The sequence below is a fragment of the Terrapene carolina genome, unplaced genomic scaffold (assembly GCF_002925995.2).
Source record: "Terrapene carolina triunguis isolate 2854851 unplaced genomic scaffold, T_m_triunguis-2.0 Scaffold96, whole genome shotgun sequence".
Taxonomy (NCBI): domain Eukaryota; kingdom Metazoa; phylum Chordata; order Testudines; family Emydidae; genus Terrapene; species Terrapene triunguis.
Genome location: NW_020664447.1, coordinates 5602359 through 5624352, shown reverse-complemented (window position 1 = coordinate 5624352; position 21994 = coordinate 5602359). Strand labels below are relative to the sequence as shown.

General features: G+C 42.0%; 1 protein-coding gene across 1 annotated transcript; it reads left to right on the top strand.

The window, feature by feature from the left end:
- Positions 1-1115: 1115 nt before the first annotated feature.
- Positions 1116-16609, top strand: LYVE1 (lymphatic vessel endothelial hyaluronan receptor 1). Its single transcript, XM_024196100.2, has 6 exons — positions 1116-1515; positions 6586-6748; positions 6861-7000; positions 13124-13405; positions 14672-14750; positions 15472-16609. The coding sequence occupies exons 1-6, from the start codon at positions 1425-1427 to the stop codon at positions 15656-15658; spliced, it is 942 nt and encodes a 313-aa protein (XP_024051868.1). The 5' UTR covers positions 1116-1424; the 3' UTR covers positions 15659-16609.
- Positions 16610-21994: the final 5385 nt, after the last annotated feature.

Sequence of the window (21994 nt, the reverse complement as noted above, 5' to 3'; positions counted from 1 at the left end):
CCATTCCAGAGGACATGCTTCCATGCTGATGACAGGTTCTGCTCAATAACAATCCAAAGCAATGCAGCCTGTCGCACATTCTTTTTTATCATCTGAGTCAGATGCCACCAGCAGAAGGTTGATTTTCTTTTTTTGGTGGTTTGGGTTCTGTAGTTTCTGCATCGGGGTATTGGTCTTTTAAGACTTCTGACAGCAAGTTCAACACCTCGTCCCTCTCAGATTCTGGAAGGCACTTCAGATTCTTAAACCTGGGGTCGAATGCTGTGGCTATCTTTAGAAATCTCACATCGGTACCTTCTTTGCGTTTTGTCATATCTGCTGTGAAAGTGTTCTTTAAATGAACAACGTGCTGGGTCATCCTTCGAAACTGCTATAACATGAAGTATATGGCAGAATGCAGGTAAAACAGAGCAGGGGACATACAATTCTCCCTCTAGGAGTTCAATCACTAATTTAATTAACTTTTTTTTTTTAAACAAGCGTCTTCAGCATGGAAGCATGTCCTCTGGAATGGTGACTGAAGAATGAAGGGGCATACAAATGTCATGGTCATGCCAGGGATCTAGAGTCAGCACAGGAAGGCCCTGCAAGAAGGCTTATGTCTGCTGTGACTCTCTCAAGATCTCCAAGGTTTGGCAGCAGGACCCCTTCATTCCATGAGCCAGGTGGTTTATTGGGCGTTTTCATTTGGGAGCCAAAAGTCTCATTCAGTAACATGTTTAACTTCCCCCACCAGCCTTGATGGAACAATCCAGGGAAAATGCCCAGAGAAATTTCTCTTATTCCCCGCCCAAGATAGGCCATCCTCAACTCTGTGTCTTACTTAACTAAGCCTCAATCAACCTCTGCATTATTATACCCATTTTATACATTGGGAATGTTAGGCATGGAGAGGTTAAGTGACTTGCCCAAGAGTCACATCTAAAGTCAATAGCACAGCTGGGACTGTAACCCAAGAATGCTGATTGCCAGTACTCGGTACTAACGGTTAGACATGTTGATTAACAAACGAATGCACTACATGAGTGATGAGCTGACGCCCAATTAAACAGGAACAGTTACAAAAGGAATAGCAAGAGAAAAATATTTTTCAAACTGTTTAAGACTGACAGACTAACACTTCATTATCTCCCTTCCTCAGCTGTATGTTTTCTGAGTCAGCATTAGCTGAATTTTCCAGCCAGCCAGCTGTGAAATGTTCTGGGGACGTCATGTATTTCCAGCTAGTGCCCTTGACCAGTAGATGCCTTTTTAGCTGAGCAACAAATATTTGCTGACATTCTTTTGGTGAATCAGTACAGTGGCATCTATGTAGCTGTCAAGAAAGTCATCTCAAAGCCCATAGCAAGGGGACTGGCAATACACCATTGTCTTTAACGTAGGCAACAACCCATCCTGAGTTTTTTCATTTGTTATTGGTGTTAATGATAATGGGAACTTATTCTGGAGTTATCCTGGTTTTGTTCTCAATCTGGATTATGAAATTCCTAGCTCAAGGCTCTTTCAATGTGAAAGGTATGTTTTCTTACAATTTTTCAGTGTGTGCAACTTTTTCTCAATGTCCAAAAATATGTTCAAGGTAGATGTAAATTGGTTTTCTTTCTCTCTTTATTCCAGAAAAGATATTTGCTAAATCAGTGTGTTTGAAAATAAAATATGCAGGTGTATAATTACATCTGTGAATATATATAATTCTGTATGTGTATATATTTTAAATTAATCTATAATTTGTAAGTATATGAAACCACAGATTTCTCAGAAATCATTGCAAAAGCGAATATTTTTCAGTAACATTCTTGCTTGTGAATATCTTTCACTGAATATTTATGTCCAATTTAATTATTTGAATCATTTTTAATAATGTCCAAATGTGTCACAAGACTTTTTGTTTAATTTTTGATGATATTTTTATTAGCAAGTGAAAATCTGACCAGATGTCAAATTTTTTGGAAGATACCACAGCAAAAGCTTTTGAGTGGTTATCTAATCACAGAATATGCATGAAATTGGTCACTGGGTGCCTTAGAAAAATGTTATTTTAAATGTAAACTGTTTGTTTTGATTTTGAAATATCGTAACAGTGAATATGAGGCTCCAACAAAGTTCTCAGGGAGATAGGCATGATTCTTGAAGTACAGCTTATGGGTAATGAAGTCTGCCTCTGGTTACTATTGGAAGAAAAAATAACCCAAACACTTGGGAGTTCCCTTTTTGGACGACAGTGTATTTCAGGAATTAATAAAGGAGCATCTGCCTTAAATAGCTCTCAAATGCAATGGTTGCACCATAATTCCATTAACAAATAGTCATATAATTTTCATATGAAATATTTTTGTTTAATTTTTATGTGATTAATGCTTCTTCTAAGAAAGTACTTGGGGACTTGGTTTGCAAGCCATGAAAGCTGAAGTCTGCTCTTCAGCTATCAAACAAGTACAACACAGTGATCAGGAGGGCATATCCCCTCCACAATATGACCTGATGCCCTGCCTTGGCACATCTACCATTAGAGGAGAGAGGGAAGTTCAAGGAGGAGGAGAGTAACTGCTCCAAGAAAACTGGCAAAGAGATTACTGATTAGTTGTTGGTGGATTGTATAGTTCAGGGGTTCTCAAACTGTGGGTCAGGACCCCAAAGTGGGTCGCAACCCCATTTTAATGGGGTCACCAGGGCTGACTTAGACTGGCTGGGGCCCAGGGCTGACGCCCGAGCCCCACTGCCCAGGGCCAAAGCCAGAGCCAAAGCCTGAGGGCTTCAGCCCTTAGCAGCGGGGCTCAGGTTACAGCCCCTGCCCGTGGGCTTCAGCTTTGCCCCCCCCCACCCAGAGTGGTGGGGCTTGGGCTTTGCCCCCCCCCACCTAGGGCAGTGGGACTCAGGTGGGCTCAGGCATCAGCCTCCCCTTCTGAGGTCATGTAGTAATTTTGGTGTCAGAAGAGGGTTGCGGGGCAATAAAGTCTGAGAACCCCTGGGGTAGTGGGAATGTGCACCACAAATAAGCCAATCCTGGCTCCAGTGGGCTCAAAATTTAAAAGACAAAATGATGGAAGCAGAAGTTGGGAATATCACATACAAGCAAATGACTATACATACGCAATTGTCAGCAATCAACTCCCTTATATTTAGATAGTGATTGGGGGAGACTGTTGGGAGACCGACAAACTGTGAGAAGGTCACACTACACAGTGTGATGATGTTGATAAATCAATTACAGGCTTTTTCATACCGTAGATAGAGGAAGGATCCCAGTTTTGCACCAGAAGAAAACAGAATTGCTGGTTCAGAACACCAGCAGACGTTTTCACTTCTTTCTGCCATGTGTCAAATGAAACTCAGACATCCTCTGATTCAGCCCCCATCTTCAAAATCAGCCTAAAATGACCTTCTCGTTTATGTCCTCAATAGCTATTAGCATGCAGGTTCCTGCAACACGGCAGGGATGAGCTCATCAGTCTCTATAAGTGAATTTAGTCACACTTTGCAAAGAGGAAATTTTCTTTCTACCTGTGTAAACAACCAGATTTCAATGTCAAACTGATTTATTTTTCTTATCTACTGAAGGCTCCTACACAACAAATTATGGGATTTTCAAAGGCAGCTAAAGAAATTAGATGCCCAACTCCTGTTGAAATTCAATGGGATTTGTGTACCTAACAGTCTTAGCCTCCCTTAAAAATCCCAGCAGGCAAAGATCCTTCTCACCATGGCAGCCTAAGAATGTCCCTCTCTGCTCCCAGCAGACAGAGGAACCCACCCAGCACTTCATGGACAGGACATCGCAATATGAACTGAGTATCTGGGGAAAAACACAGAGACGTCAGCAGCAGTTTCCCGAAACAGCAAAGAGACTAGATCACATTAAAGCAGAAGCATCTCCCTCACTTTACAACAGCTCAAGTCCCTTTATTCTATTCTGCACCCACCATCTTTGTCTTATTCTCAGATTTTATTTCTCCTAATCAATCAGTTCCACTGTTCTTCTAATGAAGTAGATTTCTCCTGCAAATGTGCAACATATGTTTCAAGATGAAGATATCCTTTTGCTCTTAGACCAGCCAAGTACAGAAGAGCTCAGAGGCTAGCTAAGAGCAGCTTGTGTAGCCAACACAAATTCAGTTTGCTTCATCACAGGACTCAGATGATTTAGGAAGTCATGAAAAGGGTAGGATGATTGTGTGGTTGCTGTTTGCTTCTAATCTTTTTCTTACCTTGTAAAACTAGTTATTGTTCACAATAAAGCTGATAACTGTCCGAGAAGGTGCTTTTTACTTCTCCATGTTGTTTCAAAAATGTTAATTTCCGGTACACATTCCATTTGATCTTCTTTTGTATTTTTCAGGTTAAAAAATTGCACTCTATCTGCAATTCACTCTATTTTCTTTTCCTTCCTCCAACTGAGCCCTCATTTTCTGATACTGAATCTTCCTTCTTCCCATTCATCGAACATCTAGTTGACTGCTTTTCTCATATGAAAATATTTCTTTTGTTGAGTATATTATGCATCAGTCAGGCATTTACAGGTATCCAGCCAACTTGTCAAGTGTCAGGAAGTTCCATTCAGTCAGTAGCTCAATTCAATTTGAAAAGCTGCATTGTATTTCTCAAAGTCCTTCTGAGGATTGGAAAATTAAGGCTGGTAATTAATATGACTGGTCATTAAGAAACTTCTTTCATCATCATTATACATTAAAAAGTCTACTCAGCCAAATTTTAACAGATGCTGAGCAAATCCCTGGATTGGGGACAGAGAGGGTAAGGACAGGAGAGACTGTGTCTGAATGTAGAAAGTGTGGGAAAGGATCACGTGTTAATGGTATGAAAGGAGGGAAAGTGTGGAGCAGGCCCTGGAGACAGGAAAGGAGAGGATGGATTAGGCCTAAGAAGCAGAGAGGAGAGTGGGATCTGCATTGCTGCAGCTGGGACATGGAGAGGCCCAGCAGAAGATGACTGGGTCTGACTGGGAGGAAAAAGGGGAGACAGAACAGTCTAGAATAGTGTGGGTTAAGTCTGGAGGCGCTGACTGAAGTAGGAGGAGTCGGACCAAATGGAGGATATATTGGCCACCAAGAGGACATTATAAGGTAAATTTACATTCTCTTCACAATCAGACCACTCTCCTTGTCTGAGCTGAGCACTATGGTACGCAGGCACACCTTCCCACCATAAATGTATGCATGGTGGTGGCTAGTACAGTCTGAAGGGGATATCTGAGAAGCAGTTATTGGATTATTTATTGGGTTTTTGTTGCCACTGTATATTCATTCTGTTTGGTCTCTACAATGTTCCTTGTTTGTTCTACAGTGTGTTGTTCCTTGTTCGTTTAGCTTGTCTGCTACTATACATAAAAAATGCAGCTTTATGTTTCTTATGGCCCTGGTGGAATGTACATGGAGCTAAAGAGCCAAATCCTGCCCTCTGTCCCTCTCTGTCCCCTTAAAGTTGCTTTGGGCTCTAAAGCCAGCACAGGAGAATCCCCATGTAGTGTAGGGCTGATATAACCAGCCTTAGCCCACCCATTCCCAGTTCTTGATGTAGTGGGTGTGGCCAAAATGCCACTGTGCTCCAGCAATTGTTGTCTGCCCATTGGGGGCTGTTGCAACATGGTGAAATTTGAAGCAGCTAGCTGGCCCCAGGAGGAGCACAAAAAAGTGGGGTAAAGCTGTGCCAAGCAGCTGTGCCATGCCCTCATCTGTACCAAGCACTGCCCTAGCACAACTGGGGTTCTAGCCCAACGTGTGTAAAAGACGTAGGTGCTGGAACTAGAGGTGCAGGGGGAGGGGGGCATGCTGCAGCACCCCGTGGCTTGAAAATGGTTTTCGTTCTATCTGGGGTTTACAGACTGGTTCCGTTGCTCTCAGCACCCCCACTATACACATTGTTCCAGCACCTCTGGTGAAAGATAGTAAGTAACTTAATTTGGCCCATGCTTGAACCTTGTTACATTCTTTTAAAATGATATCAAAGGTATCTGAGTTTCCCCAATGGCCTAAAAAGTTACAGCTCAGCAGAGTGGAGGTGACGTAATTAACAATTACAAAATTCCTCTAATGGGCATCTTTTTGTGAGTAAACTCCACATGCTTCCAACCATGTTTGCTATCCATGGCAGGCCTTGTAACCCTGTCACTGTGTGAAGCTCACTATGCTGAGGTCATTAGTGTTTTATCATAAGCACTACTTTTATTATTTTAAGACATTATTAATCAGGTGGGAAAACTGGTTTCCAGCCCACCCATGGGGCTGTCACGCACATGTGTCACAAACGACATCCTCTTTAGCAAGATGGCTGCCCCCATGTACAGGCTCAAAGTTGCCATCTATAATTAATTTTTTTAAATATACATTGTCATAGTCTAGCCATGGTGACGAGTCCTCCTTACCTTCTGAACTATTAGACTGTTGGGGTGAACAAAACAGATTATTTTCTTATAAAAGATTAAATTAACTCTCCCACTGGAAGGTAACTCCTCTAATGACCTAATACCCATAAAACTTAAAAAGTGAACAACAATATGCACCACTACACACACAGGCACTTACTTAAAATAAAAGAATAAATTCTAAGGTAATATTTATGTTTAATTTACAGATCTCACCATTAAGGAGTGCAGGACTGCAGGCATAACCCTAATTTCTCATCCAAACAAACTGAATTTCTCAGAAGCAGAAAGTGCATGTAGACAGCTGGGGTTACAGCTGGCAAGCAAAACCCAGGTTGAGAAGGCCTGGAATCATGGCTTTGAAACATGCAGGTACGTGAAGTCTGTAAGTTACTAGCAGCTTTTAGCAGCTCCATTTCCTTACATACAACAATATGCTTGTGAATGCATCCAACATTAAAGGGATTGATACTTTTTATTCTAGCTTTGGATGGGTGGCAGATAAATGGCTTGTCATTTCTCGGGTTATCCCAAATCCAAAATGTGGTCAGAACAAAACTGGAGTAGCAGATTGGAAAGCCTCTCTCTCCCGCAGATATCATGGTTTCTGCTTCAATTCTTCAGGTAAGTAGGCATGAGACCTAGAGTCTTTACATTTAGTTTTATTATTTCAAATCTTCATAGAAAAATTGTTAGTGCTTTTTTTCTAATCTTAGATGGCGGATTGTATCTTTCCCCTCTAGGGAAAAAAAAGAGCTGTTGCTAAATGCAGGATGCTAGATGGACAGAAGTTCCATTTAGTTCACCTAAATTAATAAAATGATGCTGTAATTAAAGTTCTTGAATAAGGCTTTCTTCACTATATTCAGTTATGTGGAGTCAGCTATGTGAAGCCCTTAGGTATGCTCAGTCATGCTTATGCTAGTGAAAATGTTTCAAACACATGCAAACGCATAGCTAGTTTATACTCCTTCAGTAACAACAATGTAGTTTCATGATATATATTATTTTACTGCAAAAATAAAAAATGACCCAACAAACTAAATTAAATCTAAAAATACCTAAATTAAAATACATTTATTCTGGCTAAAGTCCATACTAGGTAGTAAACTCCAAAGCCACCATTGTCACATATTCCCAGAATCCCCATCTATACAGCCTTGTATTTTACTTCAGACAGTCCTGTAACAAGGGGAGAAATTAGATTGTCACATTAGTGACTCTACCCAAGCTAAAGGAAAAGATGAGAGGGGAACTGATAAGTCTTCAAATATATTAAAGGCTGTTATAAAGAAAACAGTGATTGATTGCTCTGTGTGTCCACTGAAGATAGGACAGAGGGCAGAGATAAATTTTGGAGAGCCTAGAATGTAAATTGAAGAAGTTTGAACTTTTTTAGATCCAAGAAATGGTGGAATGTGGAAAAAACAGCAATAAAGGCAAGTGATTTTGATGGAAGCATTTTTAATGGCCTGGAATGAGAGAGATGGAAGAGTGGAGAGCAACTAGGAAATGGAGTAATATCTAGGTAGCTGTGGGGAGAAGGAACGATGGATTTTGGAGATGGGCGGTGGGTGAACCCCAGGCTCAGGGAGGCTAGCCCCTGGCCCGGCCTGTTCCTTCTGCCCGAGGCCCCACCACTCCTGCTGGAGCCCAAAGCCCTCCCCCCCTCCCCCGGCCACCATCACCTTCCCCAGTCCTGGGACCCCCCCCCCCACCCTTGAGTGCCGGGCAGTTGGGCGAGTGGCGTGCCCCCCCCCGTGTGCCAGGTGGGCGGTGCAGCCCCCCTTCCCCAGCCCCGGAACGCCGAGTGGGTGGGTAGGTGGTACGACCCCCCTTCCCCAGCCCTGGAGCGCCGGGTGGTTGGGTGGCGCAGTCCCCCCCAATCCCGGAGCACAGGCCAGCCCCCATTAGCCCCAACCCCAGCCTCAGGCCATGGGGAGGGTGGGGGAAAGAGCCCCCCTCAGCACAGCACCAGGAAGCAGGAAGGAGCCTGAGGGCAGAGCATGGGTGGGGCCATGCAAGATTGTTTGGGGAGGCTCAGCCTTCCCCAGCCTTCGATACCCGTGCCGCCCATGATTTTGGAGTTATTATAGTGAAAAAGACATCAGCATTAGCTAGAGCCTGAGTCTTAGGAGAGAAAGAGGGAGTGGAGTTAAACAGGGCCTAGGGATTGTTGGTTTAAGTAATAGAAAGAATGATAATATTGTCAACAGTAGTAGAGAAGGTAGGTAAAAGAGAAGGATAAGGAGGAAAGAAATAAGGTTTGTTCTGACTTGTTGACCATGAGATGGTGACAGTGCATCCAGCAAGAGAAGTCGAATGAGATAGACATGTTGAGACTGGACAAAAGAAGGGAGTTCAGGAGTAGAGCGAGAAATGGGGGTGCCATCATTGTAGAAATGGTCATTGAAGTTATGAGAGAATATGAGTGTCATGGTTACAGGTCTACCTGCACCTCTAACCCCCTTCCTTGGTCTTTCTGAGATCACACTTCAAGTGTTAGGCCTGACGTCCTTACCTGTTCTGAGGTGGAATCCCACAATTCTTCCCTCCATAGACCAGGCCCTGGGCTAGCGTTCCTTGGTTTGGCCCCAGCAATTCTTCCCTTTGGGAGCTTGTGGCCGGCACTGAATACAGTGACTAGCCAACTATCTTAAAACAAAATAATGTTTAATCTTAATAATAGAAACACAGCAAAGCAGAAGAGAAAAAGGATTTTAACACAATAAACAGTCTGTATGCCTAGCTCTCTTATGGAAGGCTTACCATCCCCCTGGAATCTTTGGAAGGCTCTACTGCTTCATACCTCCTCAGCTGGGCCAGTGTCTATGTCACCCTGTTCCTCAGGAACAGCCCTTGACAACTGACTCCCCCTCTCCCAACAACTCACTTTTTAACCATTTCAAGTCCTTTGGATCGGTCCATTCCCAGCCTGGGCAAAACAGAGTGTAACTTTGTGCTGGAGCAAATAATGTAGCATCTTTGCAACATAATACCTTAGCATTGTTTCTTAATGACATCCACCATGTTTACCGAGAGGTTTCTTACCTAAAGATATTGTGTTCCCTTCCTGCTAGTGTCTGAACAGCCCTGCTATTACATTAAATCAATACATTCATGCAGTAGATATTCCAATAACCCAATATAATTATACAGTAACTACCACGGTAACCAGATCATATACAGTATTCATAAATTATTACAGACCAGCCCCACATCCTTCACAATGTGTAAGAAGAGAAGACCAGAGGACTATGTATGGAACTCTGAAGGGTTTCAGTGGAGGAAAGTGGCTAAACATGTGAAAGAGATGCTGAAAGAGTGGCTGGAAAGCAAGGGGAAAGCCAGGAGAGTAGCAAGTCATGGCAACCTAGGAAGGAGAGGCTATTACAATGGACTGAGAGATCATTCATGTCAGAGGTGGCAGAAAGACTGAGGATGAGGCCGTTAGGGAGAAGGCTATTAGACATGGCCAGAAGGAATTTGTTAATGACCTTCATGAGTAGCCTTGTTGGAGTGGGAGTGATGTGAGAAAAATCCAGGATGGAGGTACTCCTTGGATATATCCATAGGAACAACAGTGTCCAAAATGGATTAGCCATTTAAACAGTCCAATTAAAAAAGATGTGATTGGGGTAAACTTGATCCTTCTCTACAGTTCAAAACTCTCATGTGTGGGTTTACGAACCTATGTGGTAGGTTAGCTAAAACTGTGTCTTGTTTAAACAGCTACCCTTTTTTAATATCGCTGATTTTGTATGTGCTGTATCATGTCTGTGTATGCTTGAACTGTTCTTTTAAAATGTGGCGCTTTTTTTTATCTGTGTAGTATTTTGGATTGTACTACACCTATAAGATGAGCTGGGTAAAGACAAAGTGGCAGTCTTAACCCTGAATTCCTTACTTTTGCAGGTTTAAATACAGAGAATTGTCACTATTTTACATTGTTGTCATATTATTTAGTAGAGCAAATTTAGCCTGTTAAATGCTATTAGGAAGCAATTTTTATTTAACTTAGGGAATGAAGAATCACCATTTATCTTAATGGCCAAAATGCCACTTGCTAGAGCTCTTATAACAAAAGTATTTGGCAAGAGCTCATTTCGCTGCAGTTTGACCTTCCAGCTGCAGTGTGTAGAGTCACTTAAAGGCCATAATGAAAAAAGTACAACTCTATGTCATCTATCCTCTTACTTTGTGAATGAAAATGCGTCATCAGACTTCCCACCTGGGACTCATGTTAAGAACTGTACATAAGTCATTTCCGTCCATTATTTCTATAACCTATTCAGCTGGTTAATATAGTGATAACTTTATAGTTTTCAGATTATGTAAGAGTACCAGCAAGAACCAATGACCAATTCCTCATTAGTCACATTTTCACTCCAGCCTTACCCAGAATTCCAGTTTTCCACTTATAATTTTAAAGGTGCAGTTTTTTACAGGCATCATTTATGCAATTTGTCTAAGTTACTGGCTGTCCCTGAAGATAAGGTGCTTATATAACCCTCATTAGGATACAGGGTTGCCAACTTTCTACTCGCACAAAACTGAACACCCTTGCCCCACCCTTCCCCACCCCTCCTCCGAGGCACTGCCCCTTCTCCGAGGCCCCGCCCCCGTTCATTCCATCCCCCCTCCCTCTGTCACTCACTCTCCCCACCCTCACTCACTCGCTCATTTTCACTGGGTTGGCTCAGGGGGTTGGGGTGCTGGAGGGGGTGAGAGCTGCGGGGTGTGGCCAGAAATGAGGTGTTCAGGGTGCGGGAGGGGGCTCCAGACTGGGGCAGTGGGTTGGGATGTGGGAGGGGGTGAGGGCTCCTGCTGAGGGTGCGGGCTCTGGGGTGGTGCCAGGGATGAGGGATTTGGGGTGCAGGAGAGGGCTTTGGGCTGGGACTGAGGGGTTCGTAGGGCAGGAAGGGAATTGGGGCAGGGCTTGGGGTGCAGGGGGGTGAGGGCTCTGGCTGGGGGTGCAGGCTCTGGTGTGGGGCTGGGGATGAGGGGTTTGGAGTGAAGGAGGGGGCTCCAGGCTAGTGCAGGGAGTTGGGGTGCAAGGGGGGGTGAGGGCTCCGGTGGGGGTGCAGGCTCTAGGGTGGGGCTGGGCATGAGGAGTTCTGGGTGCAGGAGGGGGCTCTGGGCTGGGATTGAGGGGTTCGGAGGGTGGGAGGGGGATCAGGGCTGGGGCAGGAGTTGGGGTGCGGGGGGGGGGTGCAGACTCTGGGTGGCACTTATCTCAAGCAGCTCCCGGAAGCAGCGGCATGTTCCATCTCCGGTCCTACGCAGAGGTGTGGCCAGGTGGCTCTGCACACTGCCCAGTCCACAGGCGCCACCCCCACAGCTCCCATTGGCCATGGTTCCCAGCCAATGGGAGCTGCAGAACCGGCACTTGAGGCGGGGACAGCATGTGGAGCCTCCTGGCAGCCCCTACACATAGTAGCCGGAGGGGAGACATGCCGCTGCTTCCAGGAGCCACACGGAACCAGGGCAGATAGGGAGCCTGCCTTAGCCCTGCTGCGCTGCCGACTGGACTTTTAACAGACTGGTCAGCAGTGCTGACCAGAGCCACTAGGGTCCCTTTTTGACTGGGCATTTTGGTCAAAAACTGGACACCTGGCAACCCTATTAGGATAATGTGCGAACTGCAGATTTTCAAAGGTTTATAGCTTGGCCAAATTTGCATGTATTTTCTTGGGGACAGAAAAAGACACATTCCTGACACAAATATAACCCCACTGCCAAACTTCAAGTCCCTGCTCCAAAGCATGTGGGCATTAAAACTTCTCAAAGAAAAGGTTGCCTGAATGTTTTGACATGGACAAAATAACATATTTTCCCCTAATCTTGTTCTTGGAAAGCGCTAAACTTCTTTGGCTGGAAAAAAATATCAGTCTGAGGTCGACACCAGGCATGTAAAATTTCAGTTCAAATGGTTACCGTTTGACAAAGTTATAAGCAGGTGAAACCAGGGGTTTATACTGGGAAGTGTTGGATAACCATGATAATAAGGCAGGGCTCATAGCACCACCTGTAATGATGTAAATGAACCTCAAAATGCTGGGTAACCACATGACAATGTAACCTGTGTTCTTACTCAGTTCTTCCCTCCATTTTGTTTTGTTTCCTTGTCATGTGTAACACAGGAAATTATATTGTAAGCTCTTTCTGGCAAGGATCTTGTCTTTTGTATGCCATTGTAAAAGGAGTTTTGTCACACTTGTGGGCTTTGTTCCCTGTTAAGAAAGGTACTTAAGCATGTGCCTAACTTTAAGCAGGTGAGTAATCTGGAACTACTCTTATACTTAAAGTTAGACATGCTAAATCTAAGCCTCTGTGAATAAATACATAGTAATAAACAGTATCAATAGTTGTATCCAGAGTTGTTTTAGTTGTGTTGGTCCCAAGATATTAGAGAGACAAGACAACATCTTTTATGGGACCAACTTCTATTGGTGAGAGAGAGAAGCTTTCAAGCTTACAGAGACCTGAAGAAGAGCTCCGTGTAAGCTTTGAAAGCTCCTCTCTCTCACCAACAGAAATTGGTCCAATAAAAGATATTACTCACCCACCTTGTCACTCTAGTATCAATAGGTATGAGTAGTGGTCATCTCATTACCACACTGCATACCCTCAGAAAAACTTCTGAAAATATCCACCATAGATTAATGTGTGGTTTGCCTCAGGTATGTGCAAAATGTTGCAATAGCGCCCCGTGCAACTCATTACACTGCCTTTCCCCCTTTGCAGATATTTGGATTGATTCATGCATACCAGAAACAGGTACAACCCTGTTATCTGCAACAGATCCAGAAGTAAACTCATCTTCAACAGCTTCATCTCAGGGCATCACAGAGATGCCTACTGCTACTGAGTCACCAAAACCCCAAATACCTCGGAAGACCTTTCGCATAAAATGTGTAACGGAAACCATTTTACCAACAGTACAGCCTATTTTGGAAAGTGAAGAGGAGATGGCAGTGCCTAATGGAAACCAAGCTGCCTTTACAAATGATAGTGTTGTATTTGGAGGTAAAGGCTATATGTCTTTTTTATATGTACCCTAGTTATTAAATAGTGTTTTATAGTGGGTTAGTGTGCACAGCTAGAACCAAAATCAAGGATTGTTACACATGAGTGTATGAGGGCAGAATAAGAATATAAGGATTTGCGAACCCAAAACTAGTAACACAAAGGAAACTCCTTTTCTTTTGAAAATTAATTAGTATATTTGTGGAGGATTAAATGTAAAATTACTTAGCTTTTTAATAGGAATCAGTGGAATTTTACCACATAAATTCTGTTCCTACTTCTGAGGAAGTCAATGGGAATTTTGCCAACATACGCTACATGCTTGGTGCAAGTGAAAAACCTAATTGGTTCTCACACCTGCCAGGATAGAGCTATCAAACACCCACACAAAACCTAGTGTCAAACAAAAAAAGCAAAACTGTGTCATTTTCTTACATGCCAATAATCACTATATCTTTCTGATCCTCAACTTTTACTGTACTACTTGGAAAATATGGTGTAGAATAATATATGCATGTATGCAACTGTGTAGATTATATAGCTAACAGAGCAGTCTGGGTACAAATCTTTGGCAAACCCTGGCCCTTCGGTTTTACAATAAATATGTTTCCAGGGTAATGACTCTGAAATTTTCATCCAGCATTCATTATCTGCCTGGAAAGAACATCAGCTCATCCCTTGTTTCCTGTTTAATAATCCTGATGACAATCCTTAACTGAAGTGTTTTTTAAAAAGCTTTCCTTTGACTATATATATTTTGAATGCAATCACATACAATTTACATAGCATGTCTTCCTAAAGAACAAGAGAACATGCCATATATCTGAACAAAATCATTGTAGTGATGTATTTCTCTAAATTCCCCTGCTTTAGTAGGCAGTAAAGATTATTCTGAGATTATAATTCAAATTCAACAGTGACAAAAACGATAGTCTAAATATCAAAACAAGCCTGAAGTGGTTCCCCTTTAACTCAATGGCAAAACTACCATTGACTTTAATGGAAGAAGTACTGGGTGTAAATGGCAAAATAGTGTAACTTGCACTCAGCTGGTGTGCAAAATGAGTGTAATTGATGCCACTGCTTAGGTCATTGTGAATTTGAACTAGATATTTCCATGGGGACTGGACCCACTTACTCAAGGCTGCCTTTAGCAGAATCTGACCTTAGGCACATCAATTTTCAGAAAGGCTGATTTAAGAACTAACACTATTTTAAAAAAAATCAAGATAAACACATCAGTTATCTATATCATTTTATCTTTAGGTGTACCCATTGCACTCCTGGTACTGGCACTCATCTTCTTTATGGCATCAGCTGTTCTTGCAGTCTGCTATATCAGAAAGTAAGCTCTTTCTTTCATAATGTATTTAATCTTAGATTACGGCTGATGAATATTCATATTTATATATAGTACAAATTAAATTAAAACATATGAAAAAGAAGAGTGAAATGTGAGTATCTGTAGCTCTGCAGATAAACTTTATTATTGTTGTAGCTGAATGCCTGTCATAGGAAGGAGCTTAATCAAGTAATCATGTGCCAGGTGTGTGATTTCTGCATGTCAGCTCATCTGTCTACATTTAAGTATCTGCTGTAGTGTTAGTATATTTTTCTTCTTGTACCTTTCTACTATCCCAGTCCTGATAGAAGAATTCTTATTCTTGAATTATGGTTGTGTTCAGAAAGATTAACATTTGTAAAGCTTATATATTGATGCAGACAGACATTCAAGGCAATGGATTGTTAAATCCAATCTAAAAGCTGCATATGTCTGAAATTGCATTCCATCTAGTTTCATCATTATGTACTGCTACTTCTGATATATGTTGTCTGATTTAAAAATATTTAAGAACTAAGTCTAAAAACCATGTGACCACTGGAGGGGGACTAATTCAGCATTCCCATGGCTTTAGTGGGAGTTTTGCTTGAGTATGACCTGCAGGATCAGTTGATAATTCTAGATACTTTGTATTTAATCTATTCTGTGATTATTCAGCGCTCATAATATGTGTGCTACCTGGTAGTGTTTCTGTTCTAATTTACTTTAATATTTCTATTTAAAGGTACAAGAGAACCTGCCCATTTTCAAACAAGAAGCCCCAAAAAGAAAGGATTGAAGCCAAAGTCATCAAAGACGCTAAGTCAATTGACAATGCTCCTGAGAAGGAATCAAAGAATAATGGGAAAAAAGCAGAAGAGCCTCAAACCAAGCCAGAGGCCACAGTAAAATGTGTGGAAGCAGAAGTTTGAAAGGATAAATATAACAGCAAGTTTTACAGATTTAAAATGAAGAATGCAGAATTAGCAAAACATTTATAAATTGTTTGTTTCCCCATCTTAAAAAGGGGATAATGATACCTACCTATCTTTGTAAAGTGCTTTGAGAGCTACTGATGAAAAAACACTTTATAAGAGCTAGGGTATTATATTACTGTAAATACTGGCAAGGTGAATGCATATTTCTTAGTTCAAATGTTTGTACAGTCAGCATTCTATGACTATTAATTACACTTCCTCTTTGGTATAAAATGTTCTTTTGCAGAAACATGGTATCTTATTCATATTAATATTAAAAATAAAATAAAACAACCATCTCACAACTCAACATTTTCCATTTTAACAAGAAGTAACTAAGTCTAAGAATGCCTTGTTGATTGAGATACAGTGTATAATTGTTTGCATAAAATTCAGAACACATCTAAAATAAAATGTATGTTTCTTTCTATCCTGGAGGTTGTCTGCTAATGTAATAGCATCCACAATTAATACCTGATCCTGCAAACCTTACTCGTTCAGACAATTCGTATTCAGGCAAGTAGTTCCATTGAGTTCAAAAGGACTGCTGGCATGAGTGGGGATTACTCAGGTAAGGGTTGATGAATCAGCCCCCTAGCCTGTAAGTTCCCAAACAAGGGGACTTTTAGATTTACTATAAATATAAGTAAGGTATTTATACTGAGTATAATGTAATCAACAATGAAGTATTTTCTTGGGTATATCACTGTATCATAATTTACAATTTTATTTATTAAACTCAAGACTGCATCATTCTTCAGATAACTGACAGTAAAAACACCTTTAAAACTGTATCACAATCTGTATCATAAAGGTCTCTGATATCTATTTCAATGTATTTTCAAAAGAAACAGTGGCATGAGAAGTTTACAGCATTTAATAAGAAAATAAAGTACAGTAGATATATTTATTTGTTACATCTGTTTTATTTATTATTCTCATGAAAACTACCTCCCAGGAAAATCCAAACAGTACACATTGCCTCAATATTATACTGTACTTGGAAAAGAGACAGAAACACACGGCTGGTGTTATGTTAATTTCATAAAAGTTGCATAATCTAAACATGAATTTGCAGTAACAATAGCAAATGTACCACATATCTCTATTAACAAACATTTTGGATAACATTTGCTGTACATGTTTAAAATGCCCTTCAGTAGGCAGATTAGTTTGAAAGACATATCACAAAATATCTTCTGCTATGGCAGCCATTTTAGCATAGAGTTGCTATAACCAGTACCCAAATTAGTGCCATGTTGTCTGAAAGGAAATAACATGAGTTCTGGTAATCCAGGTTGTTAACAAAATGAAAATAGAGCAGCATTTAAAGTATGAGCTAATGTAACCTACTAATGAGTGTCAAGGGTCTCCCCTCTGTGCCTAAGCCAAAAAAGATTAGTCTGTTACAGTTTTAGTGCATGCTTTCAGCTTTTGACGTCCCCTAGTTCAATCCCCAGTGGGTTGGCCAAGATGGGAACTGTCAAAATAAAAGACGTGAGAACAAATCTCTTTGAAAGCCACGGGATATGACTTGCTTAGTTCGGTAAGGGAGTGGTAATGCCTAAAAACACTGCTGCCATTCAGGATATCCTCTTCATTTCTGAACGATTTAATTGTGTTCATCACATAGGGCCTTATCCTGTGAGGTGCTGAGCGAACACAACTGCCATTGGGGAGTCAAAGTCACTTAGGAAGTTCAGGCCCATGTCATGTGAGACTCTGGGCAGGCTCACCATCTTCCCGAGCTCACTCACTTTGTAGCTAAATGTGCTTATATAACTGTCTAGATGCTTATCTAAGCTTTTAAAGCAATACTATCATTATTCACACATAGGTGAAATCTACCCACGTATGGTTGCCAGCATAAGGGCTATGCACCACTTAAACCTGAATGGCTTAAGTGGAATTTAAGTGGCACATAGGTTTAATGCTGGCTCTCAGCCCAAGCATGAATTTCACCCACATGTAATTACATTTATTCCTAATTCCAATGTGGGTGGTGACTTATTCCATGGTTTTAATGGGGACAAGTGCTCTGTAGCTCTCTCAAGCTCTCCCCCATGAAACAGAACCAAATTCTGTGGCAGGTACTCTTTATTTTGCAGCAGGGAACACTCAAGTCTGAGTGTGCTAATTAGGTTAATTTGTTAATTTTTTCAGAATACATTCCTGAGTCCCAGTATCACACCCTCAACTTCTGGGGTCACGTGAGTATGTCAGACTCTCCACTTTCATTTTAAGAACATTATGTTTCTAGCCCTCATGGTTGTGAAGAAAATTGACAGTGTGACCCAAGTGTAACTAATAGAGCAATACTGGCTTGCATCTGCAGAGTTTGAAGCAATAGATCTGAGAGAGGTGGCATGCCCCATTCATCTCCAGGAGGTGTTAACTCTAAACCCTACTGATCTGGGAAGTCCACCAACATCACCTCAGCAGAGGGCAATGTATGTGGCAGGAACAAAAGAGTGCAACCAACCTGACTCACCCAAGCAGATACAGCTTGGCTCCTGGATTAAGTACTGGGGGGAACTCCTTGCCACTGTCCCTGCCTCTTTGTAAGGGAGGGCAGGGCCTTAACACCAGCACATTGTATGGGGAGTGAGGATATGATGCAGGGCCAGGGCTGTAAGCAGGGCCGGTTCCAGGTTTTCTGCCGCCCCAAGCAGCAAAAAAAAAAAGCCACGGCAGCATGATCGCACCGTTCCACTCTTCGGCGGCAATTTGGCGGCAGGTCCTTCGCTCCGAGAGGGACTGAGGGACCCGCCGCCGAATTGCCGCCGAAGACCCGGACGTGCCGCCCCAATAGCGGCCGGAGTGCTGCCCCTTGGTATTGGCCGCCCCAAGCACCTGCTTCTTTAGCTGGTGCCTGGAGCCGGCCCTGGCTGTAAGGGGGAAAGCCACAGAAGGCTCTGTGTCATCTTGTACCTAGAGCCCTAGATTGCCTTAACCCTAGGGTTGCCACAGGTTCAGGTTTTCCCAGGATTGGTCCCTTTTTTGGGGTAACTGTCCCAGAAAATCTGAGTGCTCAGTACACACTGCCTGCCTGCTCTCTAGTTTGATGGGCTGTCCTGTTTTTTTTCTACCTGAGGTGGCAACCTTACTTAATCCAGACCTGTACACTTCACAGCCTGGGCAGGATGGAGCCCAAGCCAGAGACTGCAGCTCATTGGCTTGGTGCCTCCAGCTGCCATGACCCTCTATCTGCAGCCCCATTTGGAACACCACATCACGCACTTTGCGTCCCAGGCAGGATAAAATTCTACCTGGTACCTGTGATGCTCACAGACTCATCCCTGGCTGCCACATTTCCCCCTTTTGGTACATACCTTAAAGACAGGTCAGGATGCTCCTGACAGCTAGAAGCTCTCATGTCCTGCTTTGTAGCCCGGGCCCCCCTTTTTATGGAGAGCAGGGCAGGCGAATGTGCCAGTTATGTAATACGCTCCCCATTGTGGTGAAAGCAGCACAGAAAATGGCAGCTGTAGCTTGGCACTGGGGGAATAGAGGCAGGGGCAGAGACAACAAAATGTCAAACACGGAGCTGCAGCAGTTTGGCAAAAAGCTGAATTCTGCAAATGTGTTATTACAGAGTACCTGGTACCTGCCTGTAGTATATTTTAGCCATCAGGCCTAGAGGCTAGGAATACATAATTAAGAACAAAGAGCAACATTAAAATAAAGCATTTTGCAGCCAAAGGTGACCTATGTCCTACGTTCTCCATCTCTGCAAAAGCACCGACCTCTACTGACGGGGTGGGACAGGCTGTGTCACCTTTCTGGTGGAGGTGGGGACTGGGACAAGGCCCATCCTCCTCAGCTCAGTCCAGCCTTCTCTATGAACAGATTCTGGAGAGTCCCCACAGGATCCAGGTAAGGGAGAATGGTACACTGAGTTGGGGTCAGAGTCCTCTGCACACATGGATATTGGGGTGACGATCAGGACTCAAATAACAAAAGATCTTCTTTGTTCATCGTATGAAATACATCTAAGAAATGTGAGGCCTGATTTCTCAGATGCAGCCAAAACACACAGAGCATGAATCAAAGGGACAGGTGCAAAGATGGTTTAAAAAATACCACTTGGCATTCCTCTAATCCTAGTTTTCCTCTGTGCATGGCAGTTCCCCCCTGGGGTTTATTAGAACAGCTAAAGAGCTGATTTTAATGGAGCTGCAGTGACCACAAATGGTTTTACAGATTATGCCAGCACTGTGAAACAAAGAGGCCACATAGAACAGAAGCATCTGGCTCACTGCTCTCCATGCAGTGAGAGACTAGCTCTGCAATGACAACAGTGATAGAAACATTAATCAGCAAGTGCCATAACAGACTAGTATGATAGTTATGTAAAATATAGTAGAACGTGCAAATGTTCTTGGACATTGTTTAAATGAATTCAAATAGGTTTTTCCACTACAAAGCAAACAGGAAAATGAGCATTAAGATCAGGATGTGAGCTAATCTCAACAATCAAACCCTCAACAAATGATTTCACGGGGAAAAAAAATCAATATAAACTATATATTGCTGTCTCCACTTTTTAAACATTTTTTTCTTTTACGTTCTTACTCTTTCTATTTGTGAGAAATTATTACTGAAACAAGTGTGAGGAAAAATCCAAGAGTTCTTATAACAATGTAACTTCATATCGCAAATAGCAGTTACCCCCAAGTCATTACCACAGGCTGAACTCAAAACTAAATACATTTACTGAGCTGTATGTAATTTTTTCTTTAAAATGTTTGCTTAACAAAAACATTACAGCAGTTGTAATATTTGTATAATTATTGCACAGCCCTCCAAGGACCAGAATGTGACAGCCTTACATTAACTGGTACCTTACTCCATTTGCTTCAACAAGACTACTCAGTATAAGGTGATATTCAACAGCAGTGAAGATATCACAATCTAGCCCATGTGGGAGAGGGAGGGAACAGTTTATAAATAATATTATATATCAAATATATTATGTAATTATATATGCTATATTAGCTATAATTGCCCATCTACTAAGAAAAAGCCCACCTGTTTTTGGAGGCATTTGCCTGATCCTGAAAGCTTTTATTAATGTGAATAACAATTACTCAGGAGAACAGAACTAATAACTTCAGTGGGATTATCAGGTCCTAGGATTGCAGTCTGAAAGTTAACAAAAATCTACTGTCTAATGACTGGCTGTGTTACCACCAATGACGTCATAATTCCATCACCCAATCATGAGCTGTTATATAACTGTTGTGAAATCAAAGTTGTAAGTGTTAAAAGCATGCAGTAGAACCTCAGAGTTATGAACAGCAGAGTTACGAACTGACCAGTCAACCACACACCTCATTTGGAACCAGAAGTACACAATCAGGCAGCAGCAGAGACAGAGAAAAAACAAAATACAGTACAGTATTGTGTTAAATGTAAACTACTAAAAGAATAAAGAGAAAGAGGCATTGTTCAGTTGTAAACTTTTGAAAGAACAACCACAATGTTTTGTTTAGAGTTACAAATATTTCAGAGTTACAAACAAGCTCCATTCCCGTGGTGTTCGTAACTTTGAGGTTCTACTGTATCTTTAAAAGTCACTATTATCTGACAAGAAATACCAAAAATGCAAGATACACAATGTTTTACACGCAATTTTAATAAAATGATGTTCATCTTATAAAATGATCTATCAATATCTTATAAATGTGATATCTCAAATATAAATATTCATAAAGCAACGCAGGAGATGTATGAATAAGGCTACACCACCCACATACGATCACAAACTTCAAAATGTATCCTTCCAATAACAATGCATGAATTATGTATATATTCATACTACATGGGTATCCATGTTAGGACACCTGACAGCCAATGCAGTTTTAAAAGCTATTTATTCTAGTAGGACTGGATATGAGAATTATGAAAAAAGAGTGAAATCCTTACTATGCTCACAGTGCTTTTCCCTTTAACCATTGTTGAATACTTTTGCTAGTGCTGGAATTCTAAGAACAACTACAGGATAGAATCCTCAGGCCAAATCCTAACCTCCTGACTCAGGACAAGATTCTGCCTGGCTGATATGCAAAAGTGCTGTGGTAGGGTAGGCACAAAGAAACTTTCACCACCCTTCTGCATCCCATATAAAGGCCAAGCAGAATTGCAGTCCTTGAACTCCTCGGACAGAAATGACTTGCTCCCTTCCTATTCCCACTAGAGTGCTCCCTGAGCAGTGGAAAGCAGTTAGAAGGGGAATGAGGATCTGGTCCAGTTTCTGCTGAAAGGAACAGATGGCTTTACATCCACTGT

Bases quoted from the DNA above. Each gene is read 5' to 3' on its own strand.
- LYVE1 (XM_024196100.2), top strand. From the start codon at position 1,425: ATGATAATGGGAACTTATTCTGGAGTTATCCTGGTTTTGTTCTCAATC. The intron at 1,516-6,585 runs GTATGTTTTCTT...TTTAATTTACAG, and splicing joins AGGCTCTTTCAATGTGAAAG to ATCTCACCATTAAGGAGTGC. The intron at 7,001-13,123 runs GTAAGTAGGCAT...CCCCCTTTGCAG, and splicing joins TTTCTGCTTCAATTCTTCAG to ATATTTGGATTGATTCATGC.